The following is a 15,129-nucleotide window of genomic DNA, read 5'->3' as shown; positions in this document are numbered from 1 at the left end:
CTTTCTTTTCTTGAAAATCCAATGCAATCACTTTTATGAGTTACCATCCACAGCACCACTGATGCAGTACACTTTCTTCTATTTCAGATTATTCCTCAATCCGCGCGCTGACGTAAGAGACGCAGAATAATGAATAACGTGGCAACACGGCCCTTTGGGATATCCAACATCGTTGTAAGATACACAGCGCCTCCTTGATAGCGCTGTTTACTGTCAGCATCTCGGACTGAACACGAGATATACACATCCTCGTCGTTAGCGGCGCTGTGTATCACGGGTCATCGCGATAAGCAAGATGTTATCAATTCTCTTTGTCAGTGTCACATGGCGACTGACTTTATGCCGTTTGTTAACTAATGCCAAGTACTGACCGATGCTCAAAGAAGTGTACATATTGACCCTATTGTAGACGAGTAAAGACAAACTATAATATTCACAGCCATGGCAAATTACCAAATGAATCCAGGCAGACTTTTACAAGAGTGTGGATTGATACTTAAACATTATTAAATACCGAAAATTCAATCTGAAAAGTCATACGCGAAAAAACTGTAAAACTCTACTCAGAGATAGAGTTGCCACTTCAGCAAGAAAAACAAAAAACGCAATGAAACCCTGTTTGTGTGTCTCATTTTTGAAACCTCTATGAGTGACGCATTTCACAGCTCAAACATGTATAAACTTGCTCTTCAGTGCTGGCGTAGTTGAGAGCAGAATATAACAAAAGTATATTAAGTATAGTCATCACCTTCATCATCATCATTGGCGCCGTTGTCATCATCGATAACAAAGTTTCTTTACGTCTTAGTCATTAAATACACATATCCTAGCTTGCAAAGGTGGAATAAAACCATATCAACAGCTTCCACGGTAAAATGTCTTTGTAGCTACGCCATGAGAATATAACCTTGAACTTTGCCAACATGTGACGAGTTCCCGAATTGGAAGTCCTGTTACATGAAATTATTTTAGATAAATCCTTGTTGTGTGTTTTATATAAATAAGACTTTTCATGACCAACGAAAATGACTTTCAGAATTTAGTAGAGATTGCCAGCCAGACGTACAGGACGGACGTAGCCATAAGATGGTTACAGCGCCATCTTTAGTCAACAACACAGTATCGAGAAAGTAGACACGACTAGGTGTTTGTGAGAGGTAACACATTCGATAGAATTTATTTGAAAATAATGGATCATATAAAACTATGAAGGGAAATTTGAATAATTCGTAGAACCAAACCTAATTCACTTCGAAGATAAGACGAGATGACACCCCGGACGCTCATGTAAGTCAGTACATCTAATATTTGTTTCCTTTTGTTCGGATTAATACGGGTAATTAATGTGTATTGAAGACAATTCTGAACCCCTTGATTTGATTAAGGATTATTTGAATAAACTGTTGGGAAAATTTTCGATAACTTAGGCTGACAGCAGATGAAAACAATAGCGGGTTTAATTTGAATAAGTGTGAGTGCATACACGAGAAGGCTGTGAGAATAAATGTTGGTCTTCATCAATAAATGTGGGGCAATCTCGACAAAGTGATTTTATGAAAGCAAGCCTCTACGGGTAGGGGTTGTCGATATTGAATTGCAGGGCCGCTTTTAGGCCGGCATACATCTCCTGGCAAGTTGGGAGGATTTGATCTTCTGGAAGAACGAAGCCGTACTCGCCAGTATCGCGGAGTTCAACAGTGTATGAATACGGTACACCCATCACACCATAGCCCCAGTCTTTACTTGAACCAGCCGTGGCATCTGCGTCAGGAATGGCAAAGAATTGAATGAATAACAAGGATTCAGATAGACGACTAATTACAGCTTAAAAGCGCAGTCATGAAGTGTTGTTAGATTATAATGATTTGTTGCAATATTCAGTCTGAATTACAATTTGAATCAGGTCAATTTAGTTTTCAAAATTGTAATCTCGATTACATTGCAAACATTCGTTCCTTTGAGACGTTTTCACATGTGCCGATTGCTTAATTTTCGCTCAGCGATATGTTCGATGAATCATGCCTGATTCTTCATCCCCTGAAATGCATCTTCATTTTTTCAATTTACCAACAAATATGTTGTGGTGGAACAGGACAGAACTTACACAGGACACTGGAACCAGCTCCGTAAACATACGTCTTGTTATGGACAGACTTAATGGCTTCACAACCAACGGTCATTTGATCATACTGAAAAAAATGATAGTTTTGTCGTCATTAAGGCATAACAAGTTAAGATTTGTTTCTGGTCATCAGCCACATCACTTCGAGACTTTTGCACATTTGCTTTCATTAGTTGGTTGTCTCTGAATAAACGGCAGACACACTACCTGCATGAATAGATTCCATTTGTGGAGCGGCGTTTCCTATTTTTTTTCAAAAATAGCTAAAAGGAGCATTAGTCCCTACGTATTTTTGGTTTGCAAAAAGAAAACAAAAAAGAGTGAAAACAAAATCACATCATCACATCACTTTTGTCACTTATCAAGACAAGAAGCAAATCTCTTTACCTTATGTAATTACATCAAGCTGCGAGTATGCAAAGAGCATTCATTATCTGTACGCAGCCTATGTAAAAGTACGCATGCTCGAGGTTTTCCATACACTTTGTATTTAACAGTGACCCTACTAATAAAATCATGAGTTCGGATAAAAACCTAAAAAGTGTGACATTTAACACGTTACCATGGTCTCGTAGTCATCTGGAAGGTCATAGGTATATCCCCATGACGATAGCCATAGCTGAGAGTAACTATGGAAATCAATGTAAAGTTTGAACTTCTGTGTTTTCCCGCGTTCTCTGATGAAGTCGGTTACGTCCTTGATTTCGATTTCTGAGTGTGGATATGGCCCACGGAAGACTATACTGCACGGGTCGGCGCTTGCTCCGATACCTTATGGCAAATATGCAGAGTGATAGATTAGAATTTCAAGATAATTCCTCAAATATGATCGGAAAGACAAAGTTCGTATAAGGTAATCAATTACGCTGTCGTATCATCAACAGGTCATCACAGGTTTTTTTCTGGTCCGTTTCTTGTACAGAGACCGATTCGCATCATAGCGGATCAGAAAAATATGCAACAAAAGACTTCACCATGCAAAAGGCGGGCAGTCTTGTACAACGTCAGTTTTGCTTTCCTTACCTCCCCATTCGTATGCAAAGTTCCTGTTTGGATCGGTACCCATGCAGTTTGATCCAAGATTAATCGATCTTGTCTTCCGCCACAGACGTTCCTATTGATAAAAATTTTGTGGTAACAGGTGATGTCATACAGTGAGTACGAAGAAAGGTTAGCTGTCACGAGACATTCAATTTAAACACCGTCCTTAAAGTTACTTAGTAAACTGGTAACAGCTTTCCGAACACAGCTGACATATATTCTATGAATCACAGCGTCTATAGGTTCGTACAGTCGACACCAGGTAGTGCGTTAAACACCAAGTCTGTTATTTACAGATCTTTGTAAGTATTTAAAGATCATAATGCGTGCTTGAAACCACTTTTTGCAATGACAAGTAAAAACATTTTGCAAATCTGTGAAAGTGTCTAGAAAATACTATTGAAGCTGATTTAGTTATAGAGACTAGACTAAGCTAGTTTTGTTAAACTAAAAAGGTGTGTAGTTTTTGATAACTGTAATAATCCAGAAGATGTTGTATGTATACCAGCTTTACCAGTGAATACAGCAGGGAGTACGTTGGTGACGAAATGTATTGGTGCGTGAATGAGGGATCCGGGAGGGAGGAAAGATTGGGTGAGTCGGATAGCCTGAGTAAGCCAGACAGTCAAGTCTTATAATTTCTTTCAGTCAGTCAAACAGTCAGTCAGTGAGCAAATCATTAAATCTGTTCAGCAGACGAGTCATCCAATCCAGTTCACATATCTACTCACGTCAGTCCATGTGTATTCGTATCCGTCTGGGTTCATCACCGGGAGTACGTACAAGTCAAAGGTCTCTAACAACGTAACAACTTCAGTTACATTGTTTTTATAGTCTTCCAGGAACTGTTGTAGAAACAGAAAAGATAGTAGGGTTTAGATCTGCTTTGGTATCCAAGGATGAGTATGACTTAGCGACCAATAGGTGTAGGCTTGTTTGTCAATTCATAGACAGTAGAGGGGAAAGATATCTTCCCCCTCTACTGCCTATGGTCAATTACACGCCTGGGTCAATTAAGGGAATACGAATAAACATTGAACATATTTGAATATCAGCAGCAAATTTCTGAATATGCTGTAGATTACTAATATTTTATTTTGGATGTACAAGAGTCAAACAGGCGATCATTTGCATACCGTATGCCATCGGTGTCAGCTAGAATGTGACTGCTGGTGGCGTACATCGATGGTGGCGCACTTTGCTAGAGTATTAACATTTAACCATACATTGCTGAATTCGGACAAACGTTTTGTTTGACAAAAACCGGTAAAAATTGATCCAAATATTTAAGTATGCAAGTTTAATCATAATTTAAACACAAGTTGAGTCAGGTCATCCCAGAAGAATGCACACAAAATAAATCAGATAAGGGGATCATAAGAAGTAAAATACCGTATCACAGGTTTTGTCACGACTTATAAAAAACTGATATAGGGGTCACAAGGGGACCTTCATATCAAGTTTAAAAGCAACCTGACTAGTATTTTTTACACAACCGGAAAAAATTGTCCCCAAAATACAAACATGCAAACTTCACCACAATTTGGACAAATTTGACTAAGTCACCTCTGGCAACATACATACTAATTTCAAAGTAAAATGACAAATAGTTTCAGACATGAAGAATTTTTTACCACAATAAGAACTTGAAAAATTACCTAAATACAAATATGAAACTTTTCACACAATTTGACCAAATCTTACTGAGGTTACCCCGAAGAACCTGTACGCCAAATTTTAAAGCAATTGGACAAGTGGTTTCAGAGAAGATTTTGAGACCAAAAATTTAAATATTGCCCCAAAACATACAAAATATGCAAATTTTGACACAATTTAGACAAAATTTCGCATGGGTCATCCTAAGAAACCTGCCTGTCTGCCTATTATATTCCAAAGCAATTGGACCTGCCTTTTTGGATAAAGAAACTTAGAAAATGAAAAGTCCCATTACTGTAAAATGTAATAGGTACTGTGACCCCGACACGCGACAGAAGACGAATGACAGCCGAGACAATCACCTATCTGATAAGCTCTGCGTCGCAGACAGCGGAGATATATCACCACGATTCAGAAGAGGCCCAATATGTATAATTTATTTTATTTGCTTGACTTTAAAGAAATCAACGGGTAGAGAAGCGAGGCTGTGTTCGTTTTGTTGTTCGTCAAGCGTTATTTTGAACACCCCTATCGGGCCATTATGGTCTGTCCGCTATTGCAACACAATGTATTCAGAACGACTTCAGACATTAATGACATTAAACCAACCTGATTGGTCATCCACATCACCGTAGCGGGGGAAACCCATTCACGGGCGTGAATCCCGCCATTATACCAGGCACCCCACTTTTCATTACCAGTGTCGACTCCAACCTGAGAATAAAGGATGTGAAATGGCAAATCTATTCAGTTAAGTTTGGCTCGACCTCCTTTCAAACTTATTTTTCAATGTAAATACGACTGGGTAAACTAACAAATCAACGCTCCCCGTCATGTGAGCCCATAAATATTATTAACAAATAATTTTAACTGATTGTACAACACGATTCATATGTAATAAATAATAAACCCTTTCTTCTCATATAAACACGACCGTTTATTACTGTGTAGCCCAAGCAGGTATACAAATATGCCAACGTGCTACAGGTATACTAACAATATTTGTTGTATGAGGAAAGATTTATTCGTAAATCCAGTTATTTTGCTACAGCTCTCGTTGCCTGGCAGAGATAAAACGATAACTCAAAAGCTGGTTATTTTAAAATTGGAGCAAGTACTCTCTGACGAGGGTAGCGCGCTTTCGAAAAAACACAATTTTGGTCGATGTTCATAGTTTTTGACAGGGAACTAATTGAAGGGGCTGCAAGTTCACAACGACAAAGTTAGCGCATTCATTCTCCAAAATCTAACTTTTATTTCTCACCTTGAGGGCTCTCATCGCTCGTTTCTCATATGATCTGCCGATAATAAATTCCTCCGCCAGTGTGGGATATTTTGCCGCGGTATTTTTTACCCACTGGTCGATCTGTAAGAAATGACGTCACTTTTTATGAGTTCCTTTGTATCTTCTTAAGAACTGTAGTTAATTGAACCATAAACCCTACAGAAAAACGTTTTTTTTTCTGGGGTCTATGATCGAACCGTTTATGATGACACTTTCAACAAGTCACTTCAAATACATGTTACAATCACCGTTTCACGTCACTCTGTGCCAGTGTACGTGTGTATCCATGCATATTTGTATCTCTTTCGATCTATTTAAACCGGTATGTCTGTACCAGCAATTAAGGTATAGATTGCGCCTGGGTAACAGATATTGGAACCCTCAATTGTTTTCAATAGTGTTCTGGTATACTCCTTGAGGGGAGGGGGGCCTCATCTTAAAAGCTCTTCAAGTAACAAAACTTTTCAGAGTCTTTTTCGAAATTTAATTTGAAACTTTAATTTTTCCCATGAGGAGCTAACACGGTGACGGCGGCCATTTTGAATTCAAATACTGGTAAAAGTTAGGTAATGTATTTCTCTAGTATCAAACTTTGCAGAGAGAGCCCAAATTTTTATTCTTGATTTGGTAAGAGAATGGTTAAACGTCTCGAGGAATCTTTGAGCAAAAGTTTAAGTCTTTCATTGTCGAAGAGCATACTATCTTACAATTAAAGGTATACAGTCACCTGTAATCTAAATATGCCAATATATGGTCAAAGGAGCGTTCCTTGGTATTCAAAATGCTCATGTGAGGGCGCTGTTTTTAAAAAGCGGCCACCCGCTTAAAATCTGTGATTGGTTAGATTTTCTCTTTCCATGGTAACTGTTGCAAAATTGGAACAGGTGACAGTATACCTTTAAGGTTCCCTACTAGTATTTTTGGATTTGACATAATAATGATCATTAAAATTTGTTGCTGGTCTTCAGAGCAACGTAGCTCAAATAATTGCAACTACGATTTTTGCGCAAAAAAGACATGACTGGAAACAAAAGAAAAGTGAAATTCTGATGAAAATTATCGAAGTTCTGTCAACTCTGAACAAAATGGATAAAAGCATGGAATGCAGATTGCATTGCCATCTAATCCTCCCTCCCAATTTAAACTTGACCATCCCTCAATCTGCCGAGGGTTATCTGGTCTTATAGGTCTGAATTTTCATCACCCTGCCGTGTTGGTCATCATAGTCCTTACCTCAGCCCATCTGTGATAGATTTCATAGTCGAAATAATGTGGGTCCGTGGATTGAATCCTTGCTCCTGCCGCATTAAAACCGTCCTTAGGGCTTTTAGTAAACTGACCGTCGATGAGTTTCTGGACATCATGAATCCACACGTCGAATTTGAGCCCCTGACTCACTAACTGACTCTCAATCGTGTCTGCCTGGTCAGTAGGAACCATGAGATCGCTCGGAAAGTCCCAGAAATCTAACTGCAAGAGAAACGTACATGTTATTACAGATGTCACTGATTTGGCGATGTACTTAGTAAACTGTAATGAACTGCTCTGAAGATGAGCTCAGCCGACATTTTGGTGATAACAAGAAAGACTTAGGATTTGGAAGAACAGTACAAGGCCTCACTCATAAAGTTTTAGGCCATGCTCAGTGGAGGCTCACTGTCGCTGACAAATACACATTGTATCCACGTGCATAATTGAGGGTCAAGAAAATTCATCTAGACATTACACAGTCCCTCGAATATTCGAGAGAAATGTCGACAGTTACATTAAAGTTACTCTGGCAAGGCATGCCGGGTATTAATCATCGTTGGAGGAAAACAGAGGTCACATGATGAGGCAGGCCTTGACAGAACTTTTAGGCTTGTGTTCGTCTTAAAGTATAATACCTGGCCGTTTGAAGTTTGGAGCGTTCTGAGGAAACGGACATCATCTTCGGAGTTGACCTTGATCCTGATTACTTTGTATCTAGAAACCGAATAAACACATTAATGAAAGTCAAAGGGAAACTAAATGAGCTTTTACCGTGCGGTATGATTGTTATGCAGATATTGTACAGTTTCATTTTGTTTGGATGCACACTGGCGTTTATGATATCTCATGGATCTTAAAAACACTTGAAGCGGATGAAAAGAATGATGATGAAAGTTTAAGATCGGCAGAAACCATTTATTTTTTCTATAAAGAGATGGACAGTTCTTTGGTATAAAACAATGGCTATATTCTGATGTAGTCTCTCCCAGTCTGAAGAAACAGGTATCAACGGCAGAGCATAGATTCAACTATGAGTGCAAAATATCGTGAAGGACATACCATTTAACGCGTTTACAATTTTTTAGTTTTGAGTGAAAGTTTTTAAGAAACAGGTATATATATCTTTCCTATCGATCTACAAGTCTAGTGAATATCTGTTTGTCCGTATTGATCAGTCTCATCAGAGAAAACATTTCATTAATGGATCAAAAGTACCTCAGTAGCAAACCATTTCTCTTAATTCAATACAAATCTTCACTCAAACGTATTTTCGGGTGAAACGATTGTATTTTACAAGAAGCATATAGTTCAATTCCAACACGTAAGCAAAATACCAGGATGTAACGTCAGGAAAAGGACATGAATACTTCAACTTTGATGACGTCATATGATTTGAGCGCGTAACATTACATCACTAAATGTATTCGTGTTTGGATAAATGATGAGTAAGAATCTGACAGCCATTGTTACAACTCATCGTGTAGAAAACGGCAGAGTAACAATTAGCGGATTTCTCAAGAATGTGGCCATTTTCGACTACCTGCGGTTCAATTTACACATTATAAAACAGTAATGAAGCTTTTGAACCTTGCCATCCAGTGGCAGGGCTAATTATCGCCGTTAAATGTTAGAAAATGATACAAACATTCCAGCAATATTTTTATTGCAAGATATCATATCGCACTGTATAAATATCACAGACGGAGGTGGTTTGTTTGTGTCGGGTCAGAAGTCTTCCGAAACTGTCAAACTTATATTCACTTTTGTCGATACTGCAGTTTAATATATGTTTAAACGACACGCTCCTGCCCCGGTTGCTATGGTAACACTGATAACTTGAGAGATTTCGGTGAGGTTTATGATGACGCTGTACCATAAGCAGTGGGAATTGTAAATTACAGAATTAATTACACCGTCCAAAATTTCACCATGAAGGGAGACTTTTTAATTTCTAATCCCCTTCGTCCCCTCCCCTCTTTTTCTCTCACTTTGTCTATGAGGGTTCGGCGATAATGAAGTAGAGGTGTGTCTGATGCACGTGTATACGGCAAGCAACACAGTTGCATCTCGAAGTGTGGGAGTCAATCTGACACAAGTGGTACAATCCTTGAGTTGTACTGACGTCTTTGTAGCCATGATAGGGAACAACAACATGGCGGTTCATCCGGTGATTCGTCAATTTACGACACTTGCCATTCCGTTATACGTCGAATCATGTCGCGATGAACTTTGTCCCCCTCTGTACACCATAAGAAGCATTTACACGCAAAGCCAATGGAAAGTTTTATCGTACGTACCCATCATAACTCCTTGGTTCGCATGTTACCTGGAGAGAAAGGACAGCCAGGAAGACAGCCGGGACAATGACGTTTCTGAGTACACCCATGGTCTTCAATAGTATGTCTGAGAATGACGCAGTCCAATTCACTCACGAGCAGCTTCAGCGGATAAGTATGATATCTTATCTCGAATCAGGCTGTGACGGCTCGAACTTCTTAAATGCAGATAAATTCATTCAAAGTTCGTTCCTGTTTTCTCCAACGAATCTCTTTCAAATTACATGCAAAAGACTACTCGGATGAACTCAAAGTGGCCGAATCTGACCAATGCATGACACTGGGGTGTAATTTTTTCCGTGGTGTGTAGACTATCAGCGACCGTTTTGCAAAGAAAGGAATGTTGGCGACAGAAGTCTTGTATGTTGTGGTAACTTAGGCAAGATTTCGAGTACAGGTCGAAGGTCAAATTGATTTTTGTACTGATTTACTTATATGTAGTTTTGTTGCCTTTAGGCGCTGCCGATAAATGAAATGAAATAAAAAAATTAGACAGGATCTATATATGTGTATACAGTATGGTCTATTAGCTAGGTTCCCATACGGTAGTAACGTAATTATGTAAATTATTTATTGTCCAGACGAACGTTGAACAATTGATCGAATGACAATTTATATTGTGAGGGTTTGTCAATAAAGGGAGGGACGAGAAAGATTGAGTGACCAAGAAACAATGTGTAAACTTCATTGTGCGATTGATACAACCACGGCCACTCCACTAAAACTTGTGAATGACGAAGCAACTGACACCCTTTATAATGATTGTGTATATTTAATCAGCATTCATTTTTGGATGGGTCCAGCGAAACACGTGGTTTCTAACGCTAATCCTTGAAATCATAAACCCATTGGGTGCAATCTTCAAAACAATAATTTCACGGCGATGAACAAGATTGATCACGGGCGAATGACATGCCAGCCTATTGCGGTGAGTACGAATATTTATTTTTCAGTTTTTGACGTGATATCTTGCATGCCCGGGCAGGTCATAGAGATACAAGCCGTAATTTGTTTTGAAGCATGCTTGTTTTCATACGTTAATTCTGTTCCGATAAAGGTAGTCATTCTCAGTTTTTGCAAGCCTGAAAACATTGCGACTTTTCGTACGAAAGACCCTTTTAGAACGTTTACTAAGATGAATGGTTCATCGATGTCGACCATTTCATTGTGCCCGTATGATTTCAACATTTAAGTCACAAAAGTATTGTGACTTTATGTGCTACAGGAGGTTTTGGTGTGAGAGAGAATCTAACTTGAAATGTTTATGTGTTGAAAAAGATGCACATCAATGATCAAGAGAGGCGGGAATCGATGTCTTGTCGAATCGCTCTCCAAAGCAACCAAAGGACCCAAAAACATTGTAAAATTGCACGTTTGAGGGTTAGTGTTTGCTTTATGCCTACATCTTACCTAAAGTAAAACAGAATTGTTGAGAAATAATTAGAAATATTTCAATGTACCTTTCTGTTAACCACGCTCTTATTTCAATTTAAATTCGGGTCAGTGATTCTAAAAAGAATGAATGCTATAACCGGTAAGGTTAATGCACCAGATGGTCACCGGCACCAGTAAAATTATTAGTCATCTAAAATTACTAATTGAAACCAGATCTCAATTATAAATTGATTTGCATACAAATAAGACACATACAATATTGGCGGCAAATGTACAGGGACGCTAATCACTTTTAGGATGATGTTCACGAAATCTGGACAAAAACAAGAATTTATTTGAATTATATTAAGCCTAATGAAGGAAGTTCACACTTAATAAAGAGAATTTCACGTTATGAGTTTGTAAGAGTTTTGCTGACTTTAAAGTATTAATTTTGGCATGTAAATTGAATATCAAGAGCTGTATTGATGTTTACGATTGGATGCATTGTTTTACATTTACTCATGACTATCGTATGATCAACTCATTAATATAAACAATGCGAAATGAGGAATACAACGGATCCAGGTTGCAGGAGGACAGAACAACTAACGAGTAACCCAAACAGTGGGAGAGGTGTATCTTGGGCGATGGCACCTGTCAAGCTTGTCCGCTGAGAAATAAAGTATATACAGTACAACGAATTCTGAACGTCTCTCATAGTCAATACTATGAAAATTCCGGGTACCTCTTAGCAGGCCAAGACTAAATGTAACCTACAAGCACGATAAAGATTAATAATAGCGTTCGTCGCAATTTGATGTACTGCAAAAGTGTTTAATATTCTCTGTAGATAGAGGAAAAAATAAAATGGTATACGCGAGATGGACGATAGATTGCTTATAAAATATCTTACTGACTATTCACTGTATTGAAGTCTATGCCGTCTTTTAACTAGTAGACGACCAATCAAAAACTATTCCAGGTCGATACTTTTAAGGGACAGAAAATAGAAAAGAAATGAAAGCGTCGTATGCATTTGTTGGAAGTATAGCAAATAAGAGGGTATTAAATGTGTTTCTTTTGCTGGAACTCAAAGTATGAAGAATGGATAGTTGTTTTCATTGTAGGAGAAATGACAAAATTGCCTTTCTGTATGTGTGCTTTGTATTCAGATTTTCTTCTTTTGTAATCCTGCCTGAAGGTGTTGACTAGGGGTTAAAAGTGTCGTGGTTTATGACGAAAGAAATAGACTTCGCGCTTATCAAGAAATCATGAACAGAACTTATGGCAGCGGTTTGTTCTTTTTCCGTCGGGGAATTTTCACCGTACATGCTTAATGTGAAGCAAATGTGGCAAATGCAGGATAACGTTTTCATCGAACGGGTTTATGTAAACGAAAGACATTGGAACAAATAACTGAAAAATACCAACTTCAAAAGGTTTATCATCCACAATGGGGCATGAGAAACAAAAACTGGAAAGCATTTTGCTTGATGCGTAGCATTCAAAGTATATCTGAAAAAAGGATATTTTTATGTTAACCTATTCCTAAGAGATTCCGTCAAGTGACATCGTTGTACAGAAGAGACAGCTGAAGAGAACTGGAGCTGAATGCTCGTAGGATAGTTACTCTGTTGACCTTCAAACGGACTGCGGAAAGGGTAACATGTGCGTGAAGCGCATCACAAGGCCCTCGGGCGTGCGTTAGACATAGTGCTGCCTTTCGGTCTTTTTCGGCAACGTTCGTATGCGCAGTCGGGATATTGGGGTCTTGAGTGCGTCCAACCTGATAGATGTTGAGAAATTTTACATATCGGCACATGCTACTATGTGATAGCGTATCCGGGCAATCTTAAAATATGTTAGCTTATCTTTAGATAATTCTCGTGACAATTAATCATTAATCTAACGCAAAATATGCACTCGTTTGTCACCAAATTGATCAAAACAGCATAAACGACTGAAATACATATTATGTTAGGAACTTTAGTCGCCACAAAATATACACAATGGAGCCGGCTCAACCTTCCAATCGACTCCTGTAAATGCTTGGCAGCCGAATCCGTAGCCATCCTTAGTAGAACTGTAAACGTATAAACATGAAGGGTTTGATACTAACACCTGCATTGCCATATAATTTTGAAGACGAAATCTTGAGGAGAAGTCATCCCACCGATCATGAGTAAATCCTATGGACAAGAGATATTTTTACACGTAAATATCCAATTTTATAGGGTATTTTGAAGGGAATTGTGCCGTTGTTTGCAGGTGGCCTTCTCTCTACGATTTGAGTAGTTCCCATTTTTTCACCAGATAATTACTGCACTTGATGTCACTATGTCGATCCCATTTCTCTTCAAATAAGTTGAATCATCAAGTGTAGTTCAAACGGATTTGTGATTAGGGAGCTTTCAGTAATTACAGGGGGTGGGCCGGGGGAATTTCGCGAACACCTGTACCGTAAAATGTGACCCTCCCCCTATCCTCCTGTCTAAAATGTGACCCTCCCCCTTGTCCAACTTTCTAAAACTTGACCCTCCCCCCAACCACAGCGGTATTCTCCCCGGGAATAACTAAAACAGTATCAGCTAAATTTACATAACAATTGGTTCAATTGTTATGTTAGGGACAAATTACAGAGGGGAGGGCTGGTGTTTTCGGAGGGACGGTCGCAATTTATCACTCAAGAATTTTTGAAGAGATATGGTATTTCATACATTTTAGGGAGGGTCACCATATTTTGTGCAACTACAAGAAGGCAAGATGTAGCTGATTTAGTGCTTCATCCAAAACTATCAAATCATAATACAAGGAGTCTATCAGGCAAATTATTGACAATTTACCCCCACAAAACATGCTATATCTGTATTCTATATATGTTTGATAATGTATTTAAATGTACTTTGCTTGAATAGGAAGTAAAATGAACTTTTGTGTACAAGAAATTTATTTCTGAATTTCATCTAAAAAGTTGGTTCACTATCAATGGTGTCTATGATGAAATTATGAATAGTTTTTTCCAATACAAAAATAGATAAATCTTTGCATTTGTGTACTCTTGATTATTGATATTAATTTTCTTGAGTAGACTAGCGTGGTTACAAGTCTATGGTTGTGTAAGAAATATGATTTTGGAATTTCACTGAAATGTCGATTCTCTATGCATCGCGGTCTATGGTGAAACTATGAATAATTTTTTTTCAGTAGAAAATTAGATAAATCTGTGCATTTATGTATGCTTGATAATTCATATTATTGTTCTTGATTAGATTAGAGTGGTTACAAGTCCATGGTTGTGCAAGAAATTTGATTTGGGAATTTCACCAAAATGTTGATTCACTATGCATTGGGGTCTATGATGAAACTATGAATAATTTTTTTCAGTACAAAATTAGATAAATCTTTGCATTTATGTATGCTTGATTATTTAGATTATTGTTCTTGATTAGACTAGAGTGGTTACAAGTCTATGGTTGTGTAAGAAATTTGATTTTGGAATTTCACCAAAATATCAATTCACTATGCATGGCGGTCTATAAGTGTGTGCGTATTTTGTTGGTGATTTGCTATTTAGGAAATATCAAACGGACAATCAAAGTTTTGGCCATAATATCAGCTTCTGTCAAAAGTGACCCTCCCCCCAAGATAAGTTTACAAAAAATGACCCTCCCCCTTGAACTGTTTTCTAAAAAGTGACCCTCCCCCCCATTCCCCGGCCCACCCCCTGTAATTACTGAAGGCTCCCTTACATCATATAGTTAGGAAACAATTCTCTTATCGCGACGTATTCGTTGCCGTATTGACTTGTACTCAGTAATCGTACAGAGAAACACACACACAGATAGGCCATCCTTTTTGTAGTTCGATAGAATATCTAAATGTAAAGGCTGGGGGCGCTACAGTATACTTGTTATAAATTTGACCAGTCTATCTGTGATAAGAAATGTTGGTAAATGTGACAAGGAGAGTACAGTGAGCAATCTCACCTATCTGGTTATACTACGATTGATGGGAGGTATAATGTTATATTCCCGAAATCAGAGCTTTACTTTAATTCCACT

General features: G+C 38.3%; 1 protein-coding gene across 1 annotated transcript; it reads right to left on the bottom strand.

The window, feature by feature from the left end:
- Positions 1-1,147: 1,147 nt before the first annotated feature.
- On the bottom strand, positions 1,148-10,084 carry LOC139150168 (carboxypeptidase B-like). The gene is made up of 10 exons (XM_070722352.1): positions 9,653-10,084; positions 7,991-8,069; positions 7,338-7,574; positions 6,084-6,185; positions 5,429-5,533; positions 3,895-4,008; positions 3,146-3,236; positions 2,685-2,893; positions 2,105-2,189; positions 1,148-1,761 (listed from the first exon to the last, which is right to left on the bottom strand). Exons 1-10 carry the CDS (start codon positions 9,739-9,741, stop codon positions 1,568-1,570), a joined length of 1,305 nt encoding a protein of 434 aa, XP_070578453.1. The 5' UTR covers positions 9,742-10,084; the 3' UTR covers positions 1,148-1,567.
- Positions 10,085-15,129: the final 5,045 nt, after the last annotated feature.

This window comes from Ptychodera flava, chromosome 14, assembly GCF_041260155.1.
Source record: "Ptychodera flava strain L36383 chromosome 14, AS_Pfla_20210202, whole genome shotgun sequence".
Classification (NCBI taxonomy): domain Eukaryota; kingdom Metazoa; phylum Hemichordata; class Enteropneusta; family Ptychoderidae; genus Ptychodera; species Ptychodera flava.
This window is presented reverse-complemented; position numbering and strand designations above follow the sequence as displayed.

What these genes read in the sequence shown, in the direction of transcription:
- LOC139150168 (XM_070722352.1), bottom strand. Translation starts at nt 9,741, where the DNA reads ATGGGTGTACTCAGAAACGTCATTGTCCCGGCTGTCTTCCTGGCTGTC. An exon ending in TCCAAACTTCAAACGGCCAG is followed by an intron (nt 7,575 to 7,990) that starts GTATTATACTTT and finishes TTTCTCTTGCAG; the next exon opens with TTAGATTTCTGGGACTTTCC. An exon ending in CTTTGCATACGAATGGGGAG is followed by an intron (nt 2,894 to 3,145) that starts GTAAGGAAAGCA and finishes ATTTGCCATAAG; the next exon opens with GTATCGGAGCAAGCGCCGAC.